Below are 17,581 nucleotides of genomic sequence, written 5' to 3'. Positions count from 1 at the left end.
GCAACGTCTGCTTACAGAAACACCCTTTCCTGTGTATCTGGAGGCATGTGCTAAGTGCTTAACATGCATTTCATTTACTCCCTTCAAGAACCCTATGAATTCCATGTTAATATTATCCCCATCTTAAAACTGAGACTGAAGCTTAGAGAAATTAAGTAATTTGTCCAAGGACATACAGCTTATAGGTAGAGAACCCAGACTCTTAAATACTCCCTGCTCTTTGATCTTTGTAAAAGACGGAAGTAATGCTGTTCCTTGCAGAGGACTTCAGGAATCCACGTGCTATAAGGATTTATGTTCTAGTTTCCACCATGACCTCAGATCACTGACCCCGTGTCTCACCTCAGCTCAACTGCCCGACCTAATAAAAACCCGGGAAAAGTCTCAATTGTCCTGTTACTCTCTGGGGTTGTTCCACCCTATTCTCCACAGAACCGGGGGTGACTCAGAGGCAGAAAACCAACTGGTGTGATTCACTCCTGGGCGAGGAGGATGAAAGAGAAGGAGCAGTGAGCGAGGCCGATGGTGGGCAGGGCAGGGCACGGCAGGGCAGGGCAGGGGTGCGGAGAGCGGGCCAGGCTGCAGACAGAGGGTACGTACAGATCCCGAGCGGGTGGAAGTGACGCTCATCATGCTGTCGCAGCTGCCAACGCGGGTCACGGGTTCCGAGCCAGGCCCCGCTGGCCACAGCTCCCTCTCGGGCATCGCCCGAAGCAAGGTGCAGGGGCGGCGAAAGGGGCTTCCAGAGGGGAAGCCAAGGGAAGCGGAGAATGTCCCCAGCTGGGCCTGAAAAGAGAAGAATCAAAGCCACATGTGAGCCGAGCCAGGCTCAGGCGGGGAGACTCTGTCCAGGCCCCGGAGCAGCAGGGCAGCAGGGACACCAAGGAAGCAGAGAGCGAGAGGGGGCCATCAACAGCCACGACTCAAACCCAACCCACCCTAGCCCGCACAGGGACACAGAAGCCGGATGCAGAACAACACACAAGCTGGCTCACCGACATGCAGAAAGACAGACTTAGCAGTGGAGAAGCAGCCGAGTCAGAAAGGAGATGCTGTCATTCCTCCTAGTCACTTTTCTCCCTGAACCAGGGAGCTTAAGCTACATTTTCATCACTACAGACAGTAAATATTACAAGGTGAATAGCTTGGGTCCTGGAGGTGGCTGGATCTGGGCTTAAATCCCAGCTCTACAATTTACAGTGATGTGACTTGGGGGCAAATTACTCTTGGAGTCTGTCCTTGCTCATTAAAGAGGGTTAATATGAGGAGTAAATGAGGACAATTAGTACAGTTTAGTTGGCAGTAAAAACTCAAACATGGAAGGAATAAACCAGTAACCACTACTGTTCTTGTAATAAGAAAAAGACAAGTTCCATCTAGGATCAAATGAGACTGACTTAAGGGGAACAAAAATTTAGAATAAAAGGGTTCAGCTTAAATGGAAGACTAGAGCTTGAGAGAAGAAACAGAGTGCGTAATAGTACCTACTTCATAGGGTTGTCAACGTAAAATGAAATACTCCATGTAGAACATTTTGTGTGGTGCACAGCCCTATAATTGCCAGCTGCTGTCCTAGCCACACCATCACCATTGTAATGACTGCTACCACCATGGCCAGCATCACCTCCATCATTTCCCTAGGCTGGGAAGTATGTGCATGACCCCAATGGTGGGCACAAACCCAGCTGCCCCCTGGTGTATCTCCCCCTGCTGATGCTGCACTTGCTCCCAAAGAGGCTCCCTTGCCTGTGATGACTGACAAGAGCAATGTCCTAGGTCGTTTTCTCCCAACTCCAATGCATAGAGAAAGAAAAGTTTTAAGTTCATGGTGCCCATTGTAATAGCAAAGGAAGGCAGTGCCATCTTTCTTCCAAAAATTCCAGGCATTTTCTTTTCTTTTTAAATTTTACTTATTTATTTATTTTTTAGGTGGAGGTAATTAGGTTTATTTATTTTAATGGAGGTACTGGGGATTGAACCCAGGACCTTGCCGTGCTAAGCGCACACTCTACCACTGAGCTATAACCCTCCCCACCTCAGGCATTTTCATACTCCTGTTTTCAGGAAAAACTCCACCAGAATTGGAAAGGCCAGAGGTGACTCTTCTACATTAAAATGAAATTCTAGAAGAATTAAGATTAAAAGACAGTTCCAAGGTCAAGTAGGGAGCTGGGGGAGAGCTAGAATTTGAATATAGTTTGTCTGATTTTCTCCTATAATGCCATGCTTTATTTTCTACCATCTACCCTACCCTTCAGATACTAGGTAAAATGTCCTGGAAAACTGTGTTTCATTTGAGATCTTGAGACTTGAGGTTTGGATTCCAGAGCAGGTTGTCTCCGGGCCTCTGTCAATAACTGCTTCCAGTGCCAAAGTCAGGTCTGGGCTGTGCTGGGTGAGTCAGCATGCCAACCACATAGGGTTGACAAGCGCAAGGCCTCCTGGAGCTCCTCTGCTGCTTGGGAGGTGGCCCTCAAGTGAGGCAGGTAGGGAGGGGCAGGACAACCGGGAAGGAAGTGGGAAGATCCCTTATGACCCAGACACATGTAGCTCATAAGGGTCCAGAGCCTCTCAGGAGAGAGAGAGGGAACCAGAGGGGACAGTGGTACCAAAAGAAGCCCAGTGATAAATCAACATTGGGTTGCTAGCTCCTGGGGTCCCTTCATAAGGTTGGTTCCCCATTACCCAGAACCCCAAAGAAACAGAAACATGGAAAGTCCAGTGGATAAAGCTGTTATCTCAGCTATCCTCTCCATTAATGACTGTTAAGTACGAACTCATTCCTAACATTCTGTGGGGTTGAGACCATTCATTAAAGCAAAGAGGATTCGTCTCTCATACGTCCAGGTACACAGAAGGCACTCAGAAAATGCTGGATGAATAAACTTGTCATTCATCCTAGTGTCTACTGAGTTGAGCTGTTGCAAGTATTCTTTTTTGGCTTCTACCCTATTCCTGTAAGCTCTTTCTTAAACATTTTATTTCCTGGAGAATATGTGGCTTGATGGAGTTTGGGCAATGCTGTTAGTTACACTTACATTTATGAGCAGTTAATAGGCACAGGAAATGCAAAACTTTATTAAGACAAAAGTATTGTTTCCAAGAAATCAGTGTAGATCCAAGGGTGTAATTTTTGGGCTCTAGTTTTCTTATGTGTAAAATTGGGGCAGTAAATACTCAAAGTGACTCACTGTAATTAACAGAATATTCATTCTCTGTGAAGGGGCGAGCAGACTCTGCCTCTTCCTTTTAGAGAAAATGACTACCCCTGTTTTTCCAAGCACTCTTCGACTTTATAATGGTTTGCTAGCCTCTCCTTCCTCCCAGGGCAGCCTGTCACACTCTCGCTTTGGAACCAAGAATGGCCCAAAGCAGCTGGAAGAGACAGAAACAATATGAATAGCGTTGCTTCAAAAAACATAGCAGGGTATAGATTACAATGTGCTTTTAGAGATGCTAATTAGGTCTTTAAAATAACCTGATGCCTTAGGCAAGATGTGACATTTTCCCCATTTGACAGATGAGAAAGCTGGGGCTCTTTCTACTTCCCCTTCCTAAGGGAAGTAGGGAATGCTCTGTAACTGCATCAGCGGGGCAGCCTGTGGATCGCGGCCCCTCTAGAGGGCATCTCAGAGACTGTCCGGATGCAAGACAGCCATGTCCCTAAAGAAGGACCACTGGCCATCCCTGATTAAACACTGAAAGCCCTAAGATCACCCTTCTCTGTCAGCTCTATGTTTCCAGGCCAGATTTTTGTCTCAACAGAGTAAAGAAATCCCACCAAACGCCACTGAAGCTCGTGTCATCGGCAGGACATTAGCGCTGCAGAGACGAATCTGAATCTGAGACTGAAGCTGGATGAGCCCTAAGGTGCTCATGCCTCACCTCCATACCTAGTGTTCTGACCTCAAAAGTTTGAATCCTGAAAACGTCTTCTCTTCTTCCCACCTGCCCCTCCCCAATTCCTTCATCCGTTGGACCCGAAATAGATGCTGCATTTCCTTCCACCGACTTTACAACCTTGAAACTTGGGGACTATCTCAGGACGGCCATCGAAACCCTAGGCATTTCTACTTGATAAGAAGCCTGAGCAATGAGCAAAACACTCAAGGTGAGAGTCTGGTATCTTTTAACCTTTGACCTCTTTAGGCGACTTGAGGAGGGGTGGAATGGGCTAAGAAGTGTGCGCAGCCTACATCAAGGCCACCCAGGCAAAGGCCCATTAAATATTAACTACTCACTGAAACCAGCCCAGCCTCGGAGGAGAGTAAATACATGACATGTGGCATTCTGGCATCTGGAGAGGGTGGGGAGGGGAGAGGGCTCCAGCCCCACTCCAGTGTGGCTCCTTTGTACCTTCTGAACAGACCCACGACTCCCTTGTTGCCCTCCTTCCGTGAGCCCACCCCAGTAACTTCCAAGAGTTCAGCCTCTCTCCCTCAGTGGTCAAAGAGGTCTCCTGTTTCTCTTAGGCCAGATGGCTCTGCTTTTTGCTGACCACCCAGAAATGTGCCTTGAGCTGGAGGACATCCTAAGACAAATGTCAGGAACACAGATCATTCTCCATGAGCACATGGGCAAGTTTTGATGTGTGTTTAAGCAACATTCTTTTTTCTTTTTTTTTAATTTTTTAAACATTTATTTATTTTAATGGAGGTACTGGGGATTGAACCCAGGACCTCTTGCATGCTAAGCACGCATTCTACGACTGAGTTATACTCTCCCCCCACCTAGGCAATGTTCTAATCTCCTCTATTACCGATGGGTTTGAGGGAGAGGGTGGGCAGAAATAGTCCCTATGCAGAAGAGCTTTGCATGATGCTGTAGGTTATCTTTGTTGCTGACAAGGTCACCACCTCCGGCAGCCCTCAGTCAGTGAGCTTGGTGGGCTGGTTTTGTGGTGTGGGGCTGAGCTAAAGCCTAAAGCTCCAGTTGCCACGACTGGACACCCAATATATATTCGCTTAGGGCTGGGGTGCCAGGTCCTGGGAGCCAGACAGTGAGTCTTCCCTCTTTTCTGAAGCAGAAGGAAAAGGGGTGAAGTTAGGGACCAGCATGTTGACCCTCACAAGCTGGATGATGGAGAGCTGACTTGCTGCTCTGACTTGACTTCTACATCCAACTGCCTTGTGCAGGGACACTGCCAACTGGGACACCTGAAGGAACAGAGAGCAGAACCACTGCACTGATCTGGTTCTCCTCTCCAGACTCCGCCACACTGCCCTGACCTGAGCCCCACTCGGAATTCCTACTAGACTCAACATGCTGCCGTGAAATAGTCATGTGGGTGAGGCCCCGGCACAGCTGAGTAGCTTTCTGCTTGCCAGTCCCTGCGTCTGTTAACAGGCACAAGTTGGAAAATTAATTAAGTTCAACTAAAATAGGTTCAACTTTGCAACTACATTATCTGTGAGTTTTCCAAAGATGAGCGGGTAGCCTGAGTTAGAGTTTTCTCAATATAACCAAACCTCACACCCCCTTACAAGCAACTTAGCCTGGCTCATGCCTTATACACCTGTCCACAAAGAGCTCCATTATGATCACCATTATTGAACACACACACACACACACACGGCACCCTTTATTTAAATAGAGATAGACGTTGAGTTGATAAAGCCATGGGGAAATTTCCAGTTAGAAATGCAATGGAAAACCAAGGCACTTTTCTCCTCTGGGCAATCCCCTGTTTTGAATCCCTCTATTCCAACGATTCTCCTCCAAAATCACAACTCAGTTTCAATAGTTCAGAGACAGAAATTTCTAAAACACACCTGTTTTCTTTTCTCGTTGCCTACACAATATGCTTATCCAACCTAAATAGGCAGATGAAAAAAAAATGTGTCTCGGCCCTGTTCTCCACAAAAACACTGCAATCTCAGGAAGCTACCAACCCACTCTGATCACATACTGGACTCCAGAGAGTTGAGGAACAGAGAGGAAAGCCTCCGAGCTGGGGTATGAAGGGCTCCCCACAATTCTAACCCAGACTTCCCACAAAGCCTCCCCCGACCCCTTGCTGTAGAAGAAGCAATAGTTGGTTAGTAATTAACTCACCTTCACTGCGTGGGGGGCTGAAGAGAAGAAAGAAATACCCTTATATTTCAAAGGGCACAGACAGAGGCAGAGACCGCTTCACCTGCCTCTTACTGCTTTCTTCTTTTGACCTCTTCCTGACTTACCTAGACAGGTAAATGCTTCATCTGTGCTGCCTTGCCCCACCCTGCCACAGACTCTCGGCCAATCCCAGCCTTCCCTCCCACCCTCTCCTTCTCAGTCCAGCTGTTTCCCCGGGGAGGGCGTGGGAGGGGCCGGGGGAGGGCCGCGCTGCTCTCACTTAGCCAATCTCCTCTTGCCCTCGCCTTCCCTCTTTGAGAGCCATTAAAGAGTTCTTAAAAATACAGGAGGGCTGGAAGGAGGAGGGCTGAGACTGGGAGAAAGGAGAGGGGAGGGGGGGGGAGTAGGCAAAAACATATTATTTTTTAAGTTATTATTATTTTAAAATCGTGATACGAAGAAACACAGTCCGCTGGGCAGTATGCTTTCCCGGGTGTCTGTTTGAAACTTGGTTTTCTATCTAGAACGGCTCTCTTCCTCTGGAAACTAAGTATTGCCCTGAACTCTCCAAGTTAAAATGCTTTGTGGGCAGTGTTGCTACTAACTTGCTTGTCTTCCAGAAGCGCTTTCATCCTCAGGCCTTTTCGTAGCAGCAGCTGCACTCAGGACTGCGGAGGGAGGCGTCTGAGGGTAGGGGTACCAAAGCTCAGACATCATGCGCCACGGTTTGCCAATGACCTTCTTGGCCTCATTTATTTCTGGGGGAAATAAAATTATTCCCCCCCCCCCAAGAGATTCCTTTTCTGATGAAAAAAGTGACAGGACAGCCTGGAAGGAGGGAACACGCTCACTGTCCTTTGGGTCTCTGGTCTCTTTTAGCTGTGCATAGAATGTAACAATGCATATTAAGAAATCAAAACAAAACAAGCTACCAACCAGTTTAGCAACTCCTGTCTCCTTCCATGGGCGGATTTTTGGCACCTGTAGTTAAAACAACTGGAAGAGAGTAGGGAGAAAAGAGCATGTGAAAGAACCCACTGCTTTCAGAGGAAGCCTTCCTCCAGGCACAGAAGCTACTTTCACCAGATACGCCTTTTGCCTGGAAGCTGGTTTTTCCTGGATATAAGTTATCCTCGATACCAAAAGGGCAGGAGGAAAAATTAAAATCAATGCACGTAGTAACTGTCAAAGTTGATTAAGCCCTTGCTGTGCACTAGGTAAATTGTGCTGTGCTAAGCATTTTCATGCATCACTTCATTTAATCCTTATTTGAACTTCAAAAGGTGGGCACTATTAATACACAAAATTTACAAGGTGGTTAAATAACTGGCTCAAGATCATGTAGCTAGGATGTGGCAGAGCAGGGATTTCAACTCAGACAGGACAGCCTCAGGCTTGCCGTGTATTGGTAAGATGTGTCAGCCTCTATTTTGGACATAATCCCAAGTAGGAAAGATGAAATACACAGATAATGTGCAAGTCTATTGATGGCATCTAGATTCATCCTTTCTTGTCTCATTTCTTTCCTGTAGCTATTCATGTCTTATATAACAAGATGACGCATGGCTTTTATCTTTTCTCTTGTGATCTCTGCAATATGATCATTGCAGAAGAGCAACGATCATGGGGCTGAGGTACAGAAGACGTAGGGCAGGACTAGTGAGGAGAAACGAGGTTCAAGGAAGCCTGGGATAACTCAGTACTCTGGCAGCAGCAAGTGAGTAACAGAGCTGACTGAGCACCTAAGGATGATGACCTCTCTTCCTGATGTGTCATTCAAACATGTATGATGTCATAATACCAACACAACAGGAAGGGCATCTCCAAATCAGAAGTTCAGTGCAACTAGAGTTACACCCATGGATGGAGCCACTGAAGCTGATCCAGCTTCATAGGTGTGTGATTTGAACGTTTGCTAAAAAATGAATTGACTTATGAGCATTAGCCTCAAAGATGAGAGTAGGTGCATTTTATGAACGGTTTTTCAGTTTATAATAAAATGATAATAATAATGGGCCTCTCTCTTCTCCCCGGTAGGAGTAGGGACACAGACAAAGTGATCTTTCTGTTCCTCTCTTTCCATTTTTTAACATTTTTTAAAAATTATGAAATATTTCAGATACCATGGCATAATAAACATCACTGTACCTAACACCCAGTTCAAGAAAAAGGACTTTAACATTACAGTTGAAGTTGCTTACAAATTTTGTTCCCCTGTCCCCCCTGCCTCCTCAAGCCAGACATACACCCCAGCTGAGATAAATCACTATTCTGAATTTGCTGGTTTTCATACTCCATATCTTTAAATGTTTTCCTTGGAATCTTGCTTGTTTTTGCTTTGCTTTCTTTGTTTTGGGGCTTGGGAAAATACCAAGTGTCTAAGATTCCAAGAGAATTGGGAAAGGGACCTGGACCAGGGGAAAGAGAGAATTTCTAAAGTCAGAAACACCTGACAGACTAAGCCTCCCTGGCTGATGCAGGTCATCATTTGAGGAGGAATGTGTGTTGCTCTTTGTATATGAATTCCTATTCGATGATCTGACTGTGGAATCTAATTACAGTCCAGCTCACCTGACTCATCTGTGTCCTCACTGCATCTCCATCCTTGCGTGCTGGTGCAGTGTGGTCATCTCCTCGACTATCAGAAACATTTCCTTTCTCAGTACAGTTTTCCCATTGAGGCATCACATTTCCCCTACACACACACACACACATACACACACCCCACCTTAAAACCAAAACAGTCATTGGTCAACCTGTCCTCTTTGGGCTGCTTACAAAGTTGGAGTCTCTGCAAAACAGAGTGGACTTCCATTCTAACCATTCCCGGTACTTGTTTATCCACATTACGGTCACATTCTAGCAGCATCTTTTTTCTCCTTTTCCTCTCCAAGGGAGAAGTGAAGTTATTTCCAACATGTATTATCAGCAACCCTAGGACACACTGGGTACCCACTGTGTTCGTGGCATTGGGCATGACACTCGATGCTGGGTCTCTGAGTGTATGTCGAATGTATTGGGGAGAGGGAAGGTTTTATTCCTCAAGTAGTAGCAAGAACTTGCTTTAAAGGGAAAGAATGCAGATAAGGGTGATTATAATTTGGCTACAAACCGTGGAATTGATAGGCCGGATTAAGACATCAAATAGATCACCAAGTTCTCACCAAACTGTTATTAGTGTTAAGCCTAAAATAATTGGATACTAAAGGGTGTAATTAAGTGGGTTTGGATGAAGGAGTTCTGAAATTACCTAATCGTTCAGTAGTTGCTGGGAGTAGCTTCTTATTTTCCTTCCTATCTGTTTTGAGAGCAGTGTTTCTTTGGCCTACTTTCCATGGGAATTTGGAGGATTTCAGCAGTCTTTTCCCTCCTGGTGCTAAAGAAAGTTTGAGGGATGAGATCACCTAGTAGCCTTAGTGAGTTTTGTAAGAAATGCCAAATCTTAACCTGTTGGAAATTGAACTGGTCTTACCACTACCCCTCAAACCTGTCCTCTCTCCTGTATCCCATGCCAGCTAATTACACCATCACACCCATCCCTCACTCAGATTCATCCCATGCCAGCTAATTACACCATCACACCTATCCTCACTCAGACTCAGTAATTCACAGCAATCCTCCCATGTCTCCTGTGAGCTCACTCTCCTGTTTCCAGCTCTTCACCCTCTCTGCTCTGGATCAGGTCTTCACTCTTTGTGGAATCATGAGCCATTAAAGATGGAAGAGACTTCGGAAATTCCTCATTTCATATCTTTCACTCTATAAATGCACATCTGAATTGTCATTCCTCTTAAAATACTTTGAGGCATTTTCATAGCATTCTGGATGAAATTCAAAGTCCCAATATAACATAATAAGACCTTCCTGAGCTGATCCTGCATGCTTTTCCTGCCACATATTCATCATATATTATTTACTATGGTCACATCTAATTTTTTCTGAAATTGTCATGTTTTCATACTCCTGGGCCTTTGCACATGCTGTACCCTTTGCTTGGACCCACTCCCACCCTGTCCTCCTGGCTTATTCTTAGCCTTCCTTCAAGGTTCAGCCCAGCATCACCTTCTTTTGGAACAGGATGTTAGATGTTGCTTCATTGTAATCTCAACACAATGTACATATCTGTAGATTTAACCCACTGGGATGTAACTGTCCTCCTTCTCTCCCTACAAAATTTGAATTTGTGAAGGGCATCAGATTTTTCTGTGTATAACTCTTCTATTGTATTATAGTAGTTATATATTTATGTCAAAACTGATGATAAACTTTTGGGAAACTGAAGTCCTTTACTTAAGAAACTTGTCTTAAAATACTCATTTTTTTTTTTGAGATAGTGTTGGTAGACAATCCATCTACTGCTACAGTTTTGCTTATTTTCCCCTAAATCTTGTCCTTTGACATTACTATTAAACTACTTATTGCTCTTAGAAGTAAGAGGCATTGTCTCATCAGGGTTTTTGCAGAAGTTTTTGACCTTTTGATGTTGTGAATATATTTATATATATCTATATAATATATATCTATATCTGAGATGCTGTGAAGGCCCCAAACTAACATTGCAATAATTTAAAACATATCTGGCAATGGGCTGACTTATTTCCTTGTCTTTCTTAAACTGCTTCTAACATCATTTGTGTTCTTTATTTATCATTATAGATTTCAATGTCAAAATTATATAATAAATAAGAAATATCAGGTTTAATAGTACTCATAAAAAACTGTAACTTATAGCAAATATTCAATACTAGAAAATGCTAGGTAACATTAATGGATAATATTTGGATCTCCCAGCAAGCTAATAGCTCTACACAGAATCCTTTGGTGAAATTGCTAATATAAGAATTTATTTTGCTTCTCAAACTTGTTATTTCTTGGAACACTCTTCATAGAATTTGCATTAAGGATATTACGAGTATAATATATTAATATTTATTTTATTCATTAGTGGCAGTACGCAGGTCCATGGAATACACACTTACACTATGACAACAATTATAAGCAAGACAAATGGATTAGACTGTAACCATTTCCCTCCTGTCTGCTAGTGTCTCAGTTCCCAGAAATGTCAACTTTACCTTCTGCTCCACATGTCAGCATTTCCTGCTCTTGTTTTTGATTTGTTATCATTGGATTCCTTCAGACCACTAACATCTCTTGTTGAGATACATAGCTATTAATAAAATATTAGTGGGCTAAATGCTTCAATCAAAAGACATAGGGTGGTGGATTGGATTTAAAAAAAAAAGACCCATCTGTATGCTGCCTACTAGAGACTCATTTCAGAGATAAAGACAAACACCAACTGAAAGAGGATTGAAAAAAATATTTCATGCAAACAGAAATGACAAAAAAGCAGGGACAGCAATATTCATATCAGACAAAACAGACTTTAAAACAAAGTATAAACATACTTTGGTATGAAACTAAAAATCAATTACAGGAAGAGAAATGAGAAAAAAAAATAATTGCGTGGAAACTAAACAACATGCTACTAAAAAACAGTGGGTCAATGGAGATATCAAAGAGGAGTCAGAAAATACCTTGAGACAAATGAAAATGGAAGAACAACTTTCCAAAATCTCTGGGATGCAGCAAAATCTGTTCTAAAAAGGAAGTTCATAGCAGTACAGACCTTCCTCAAGAAACAAGAAAAATCTCAAATAAACAACCTAGTTTACTATCTAAAGGAATTAGAAATAGAAGAACAAGAAGAACAAGCAGAGCCTAAATTCAAGAGAAGGTAGGAAATAATAAAAATCAGAGAGGAAATAAAATAGAGACCAAAAAAAAAAAAACAATAAAACCAAAAGCTGAATTTTTAAAAAGATAAAGTTGATAACCCTCTAGCCAGGCTCACCAAGAAGAAAAGAGAGAGGACCTAAATAATAAAGGAAAGTGGAAAAATAACAACTACAGAGATATAAAAAACCATAAGAGAATACTACAAATATGCCAACAAATTGGACAACCTAGAAGAAATGGACAAATTTCTAGAAACATACAATATGCCAAGACTGAATCAAGGAGAAACAGACAATTTGAACAGACTAAGCACTAGTACTGAAACTGAATTTGTAATTTAAAAAAACTCCCAGCAAACAAATGTCCAGGACCAGATGGCTTCATGGGAAATTCTACCAAACATATAAGGAAGAGCTAATACCTATTCTTCTATTCCAAACTATTCCAAAAAATTGAAGAGGATGGAACATTCCCAAAGTCATTCTACAAGGCCACCATTAGCCTGATACCAAAACCAGACAAAGATACTACAAGAAAAGAAAATTACAGACCAATATGTCTGATGAATACAGATGCAAAAATCCTCAACAAAATATTAGCAAACCAAATCTGACAATATATAAAAATGGTCATACACCATGATCAAGTGGGATTTATTCCAGGGTCACAAGGATAGTTCAGTATTCACAAATCAATCAATGAGATGCACCACATTAATAAAAGGAAGAATAAAAATCACATGATCATCTCAACAGATGCAGAAAATCGTTTGACAAAATGCAACATCCATTTATGATAAAAACTGTCATCAAAAGTTGAGATAGAGGGAACATATTTCAACATTATAAATGCCATTTAGGACAAAAGCACAGCTAACATCATACTCAACAGTGAAAAGCTGAAAGCCTTTCCTCTAATTTCAGGAAAAATACAAGGATGCCCATTCACACCACTTCTATTTAACATAGCAATGGAAGTCCTAGCCACAGCAATCAAACAAGAAAAAAAAAAAAAAAAAAAAAAAAGCATCCAAATTGAGAGAAGTATAACTGTCAATATTTGCAGGTGAAATGATACAAGATATAAAAAACCCTACAGTCTCCACCAAAAAGCTATTAGAACTAACAAATGAATTCAGTAATGTTGCAGGATTTAATATTAATATACAGAAATCTGTTGATTCTATACACTAATAATGAAATATCAGAAAGAGAAAATAAAAACCCAATCCCATTTAAAATTACATCAAAAAGAATAAAATACCCAGGAATAACTTAACCAAGAAGATAAAAGACTCATACTTTGAAAACTCTAAAACACTGATGAAGGAAATTGAAGAGAATATAAAGAAATAGAAAGATAGTCTGTGTTCTGTGGGTTGGAAGAATTGATATTCTTAAAACGTCCACAGTACCCATTAAACTAGAGATTTAATGCAATCCCTATCAAAATATCCATGACATTTTCCCAGAACTAGAACAAATAATCCTAAAATCCGTATAGAACCATGAAAGATGCCAAGTTGCCAAAGCAATCTTGAGAAAAAAGAGAACAAAGCTGGAGATATCACCCTCCCTGACTTCAGACTATACAACTAAGCTACAGTAATAAAAACAGCAGGGCACTGGCACAATAAGAGACACATAGATCAATGAAACAGGATAGAGAGTCCAGAAATAAACCCACACAACTATAGTCAGGTAATCTATGACAAAGTAGGCAGAATATACAATGGAGAAAAGATCTCTCCAATAAGTAGTGCAGGGAAAACTGGACAGCTACATATAAAAGAATGAGATTAGAACATTACCTCACACTATATACAGAAGTAAACTCAAAATGGATTAAAGACCTAAATGTAAGACCTGAAACCATAAAACTCCTAGAAGAGAACATAGGCAGAACACTCCTTGGCATAAAACGTAGCAATATTTTTTTTTTTTTTGGATTTGTCTCCTAAGGGAAACGAAATAAAAGCAAAAATAAACAAATAGTACTCAAACTTAAAAGCTTTTTAGAAAATTGAAATATAGTTGGTGTACAATATTATATAAGTTACAGGTGTACAACATAGTGATTTGTGATATTTTTAAGGTTAAATTCCACTTATAATTATTATAAAATACTGGCTATATTCCCTGTGTTGCACAATATATCCTCATAGTTTATTTATTTTTCACGTAATAGTTTGTACCTCTTTATCCCCTACCCCTATCTTGCCTATCTTCTGTTCCCTTTCCCCACTCATAACCACTAGTTTGTTTTCTGTATCTGTCTGTTTCCTTTAAACTTAAAAGCTTTTGCACAGCACAGGAAACCATCAACAAAACAAAAAGACAACCTAGGGAATGGGAGAAAATATTCACAAATGATATGACAGGCAAGGAGTTAATATCCAAAACATATAAACAGCCCATACAGCTCGATATCATAAATACAAACAACTCAATCACAAAATGGCCAGAAGGGGGGAGGGTATAGCTCAGTGGCAGAGTGCATGCCTAGAATGCACGAGGTCCTGGGTTCAATTCCCAGCACCTCCACTGAAAAATAATAAATAACTAAACCTCATTACCTCCTCCACAAAGAGAGTTAAACAATAAATAAATTTAAAAAGAAACAAAATGAGTGGAAGACCTGAATAGACATTTTTTCCAAAGAAGACATGCAGGTAGATGGCTAATAGGCATGTGAAAAGATGCTCAGCGTTGCTACTTATTAGAGGAATGCAAATCCAAACAGCTGAGATGTCATCTCACACCTGTCAGAATGGCTATCATCAAAAGGACCACAAACAACAAATGTTGGCAAGGATTTGGAGAAAATGGAACCCTTGCACACTGTTGATGAGAATGCAAATTGGTATAGCTACTATGGAAAACAGTATGGAGGTTCCTCAAAGAACTAAAAATAGCACGAGCATATGATTCAGCAATTCCACTCCTGGGTATATATCAGTAAAAAATAAAAACACTAATTTGAAAATATATATGAACCCCAATCATTTACAATATCCAAGATATGAAAGCAACCCAAGTGTCCATCAACAGACAAATGGATAAAGAAGATGTGATATATATATATATATCACACACACACACACACACACACACACACACACACACACACACACACACACACACGAATACTACTCAGCCATAAAAAATAATGAAACATCACTTTATCCTCTTAGTTTCAGTACAGACACCCTTTGTTCTATCCTCACCTGAAAGAGGTTGTAACAAGCTCTAAGTTGCTCAGTGAGGGAGGGGAGATCTGAGAGGTCTGTTTCTTAACCAGATTTTCCATTAAAAATTTTTTTTATTTAAGTATGGTCAGTTTACAAGTTATGTCAATTTCTGGTGTACAACACAATGCTCCAGTCATATAGGAACATACATATATTCGTTTTCGTATTCTTTTTCACCATAAGTTACTACAAGATACTGAATATAGTTCCATGTGCTTTGCAGTATAAATTTGTTGTTTATCTACAGATTTTCCATTTTCATGTTTTTTTCCATCCCTGTTTCCAGAGGTATTAACACCACCAGTTTTTGAATTTTGGGGGAGCTCCACAGAAAAGGGGTTGCTGGCTTAGTATTCAGCTTTTTCAAATCTGCTAGGTCGGTTATCACTTATCCAACTCCTGGCTAGCTTCCAAAATTTTGTTGCTATTATTACCCTTACCATCTCATTATCCTTGGGAGGGAGTTAGTTATTTATTTATTTATTTATTTATTTATTTATTTATTTATTTATTTTAACATTTTTTATTAATTTGTAATAATTTCACAATGTTGTGTCAAATTCCAGTGTAGAGCACAATTTTTCAGTTATACATGAACATGCATATATTCACTGTCACATTTTTTTCTCTGTGAGCTACCACAAGATCTTGTTTATATTTCCCTGTGCTATACATTATAATCTTGTTTATCTATTCTGCATTTTAAAATCCTAGTCTGTCCCTTCCCACCCCCTTGGCAACCATAAGTTTGTATTCTATGTCTATGAGTATGTTTCTGTTTTGTATTTATGCCTTTTTTTTTTTTTTTTTTTTAGATTCCTCATATGAGCAATCTCATATGGTATTTTTCTTTCTCTTTCTTGCTTACTTCACTTAGAATGACATTCTCCAGGAACATCCATGTTGCTGCAAATGGCATTTTGTTGTCGGTTTTTGTGGCTGAATAGTATTCTATCGTATAAATATACCACTTCTTATTTATTCAGTCATCTGTTGATGGACATCTAGGCTGCTTCCATATCTTGGCTATTGTAAATATTGCTGCTATGAATATTGGGGTGCCAGTGCCATTTTGAAGTAGGGTTCCTTCTGGATATATGCCTAGGAGTGGGATTACTGGGTCACATGGTAAGTCTATTCCTAGTCTTTTGAGGAATCTCCATACTGTTTTCCACAGTGGCTTTCCTTGCTTCCCTCTCCCACTCTTACTGATTTAGATGTCTTATTTTACAATTTTGTGTTTATTCTTTTGCAATTCATGGCAGTTATCTCCTTTCCAGTTATGAGTTTCTCATTTTTGTAGCATGCTGCTTCTTTTCTATTTAGAGTAAACCTGTCAATATTTCTTTTAGCATGGGTTTAGTGTTGCTAAACTCTTTTAATTTTTGCTTGTCTGTGAAGTTCTTTATCTCTCCTATTCTAAAGGATAGCCTTGCTGGATAGAGTATCCTAGGCTGCATCTTTTTTCCTTTCAGGACTTTGAATATATCTTGCCACTCCCTTCTGGCCTGTAGTGTTTGTGTAGAGAAATCAGCTGAGAGCCTTATGGGGGTTCCCTTGTAACTCACTCTTTGTTTTTCTCTTGCTGTCTTTAGGATCATTTCTTTATCCTTGACTCTGGCCATCTTGATTATGTCTTGGTGTGGGTCTGTTTGGATTCTTCCTGTTTGGAACCCTCTGAGCCTCCTTTACTTGGATATCTGATTCCTTTAGGTTTGGGAAGTTTTCAGTCATGATTTCTTCAAAACCTTTTCAATCCCCTTTGTTCTTTCTTCCCCATATGGAATCCCTATTATGTGTAGATTGGCACACTTTATATTATCTCATAGGTTCCTAATATTGTTTTCATTGTTTTTTATTTGTTTTTCTCTCAGCTGTTCTGATTGGGTGCTTTCTGTTGTCCTGTCTTCTTGGTCACTTATTCGTTCCTCTGCATTATCTAGTCTGCTTTGCACAGCCTTTAGGTCAGCTCTCATCTCAGCAAATGAGTTTACTAATTCTACTTGGTTCTTCTTTACAGCTTCTATTTCATTTTTGACATATTTTATATCTCTAAACACTATTTCTTTTAGTTCCTTCAGTACTTTGATCACTCCTTTTTTGAAATCTTGATCTAGTAGGCTATCAATATGTATTTCCTTGATCGTGCTTTCAGGGGATTTCTCTTGATCTTTTAATTGCTTCTTCATATTGCTCTTATCTCTCTGGCACTGTGGCTTAAGGAGTATCAGTTATCTAGTTCTCCTGGAGGTGATGTGCTCTTAATGATTTTATTGAGAGGTCTTTGTGTCTTCATCCTGTTTCACCTACTCAGCTTGCTGTTTCCAGAGGCCCTCTGTTGGTGCCCTCATCTGTGCTGCTCCCAGTGGCTGTCGGCTAGCAGATCGCGCCCCCTCCTAACACTGGGTCAGGAGCTGAGCTCTTACCCAGTGGGTGGGCGGGTCTCTCCCCCTCCCAATGCTGCGGTCGGATGCTGCGCTCAGGGGGAGACAGGTGGGAGGATTGTGCTCCCTCCCAGCACCGTGGTCAGGTGCT

The 17,581-nt window shown here is 41.2% G+C and overlaps 1 protein-coding gene and 1 non-coding gene across 3 annotated transcripts in view; one reads left to right on the top strand and one right to left on the bottom strand.

Annotated features, from left to right (window-relative positions):
- Positions 1-17,581, bottom strand: part of C23H1orf116 (chromosome 23 C1orf116 homolog) — a 36,297-nt gene that overhangs the window by 5,112 nt on the left and 13,604 nt on the right. The window contains exons 1-2 of one of the 2 annotated variants that reach the window (XM_074351920.1): positions 6,055-6,212; positions 601-786 (exon numbers count right to left, since the gene is read on the bottom strand). In XM_074351920.1, the coding sequence (XP_074208021.1) occupies positions 601-705 (105 nt within the window). In that variant the 5' untranslated portion in view covers positions 706-786; positions 6,055-6,212. Of the gene's footprint in view, positions 1-600; positions 787-6,054; positions 6,213-17,581 lie in introns of those variants that run through there. The other variant, XM_010963243.3, reaches the window with a different exon arrangement.
- TRNAS-AGA (transfer RNA serine (anticodon AGA)) lies at positions 14,267-14,339 on the top strand. Its single transcript has one exon. It is a non-coding gene; the product is annotated as a tRNA-Ser (tRNA).

This window comes from Camelus bactrianus, chromosome 23, assembly GCF_048773025.1.
Source record: "Camelus bactrianus isolate YW-2024 breed Bactrian camel chromosome 23, ASM4877302v1, whole genome shotgun sequence".
In the NCBI taxonomy this organism is placed as follows: Eukaryota; Metazoa; Chordata; class Mammalia; order Artiodactyla; family Camelidae; genus Camelus; species Camelus bactrianus.
This window is presented reverse-complemented; position numbering and strand designations above follow the sequence as displayed.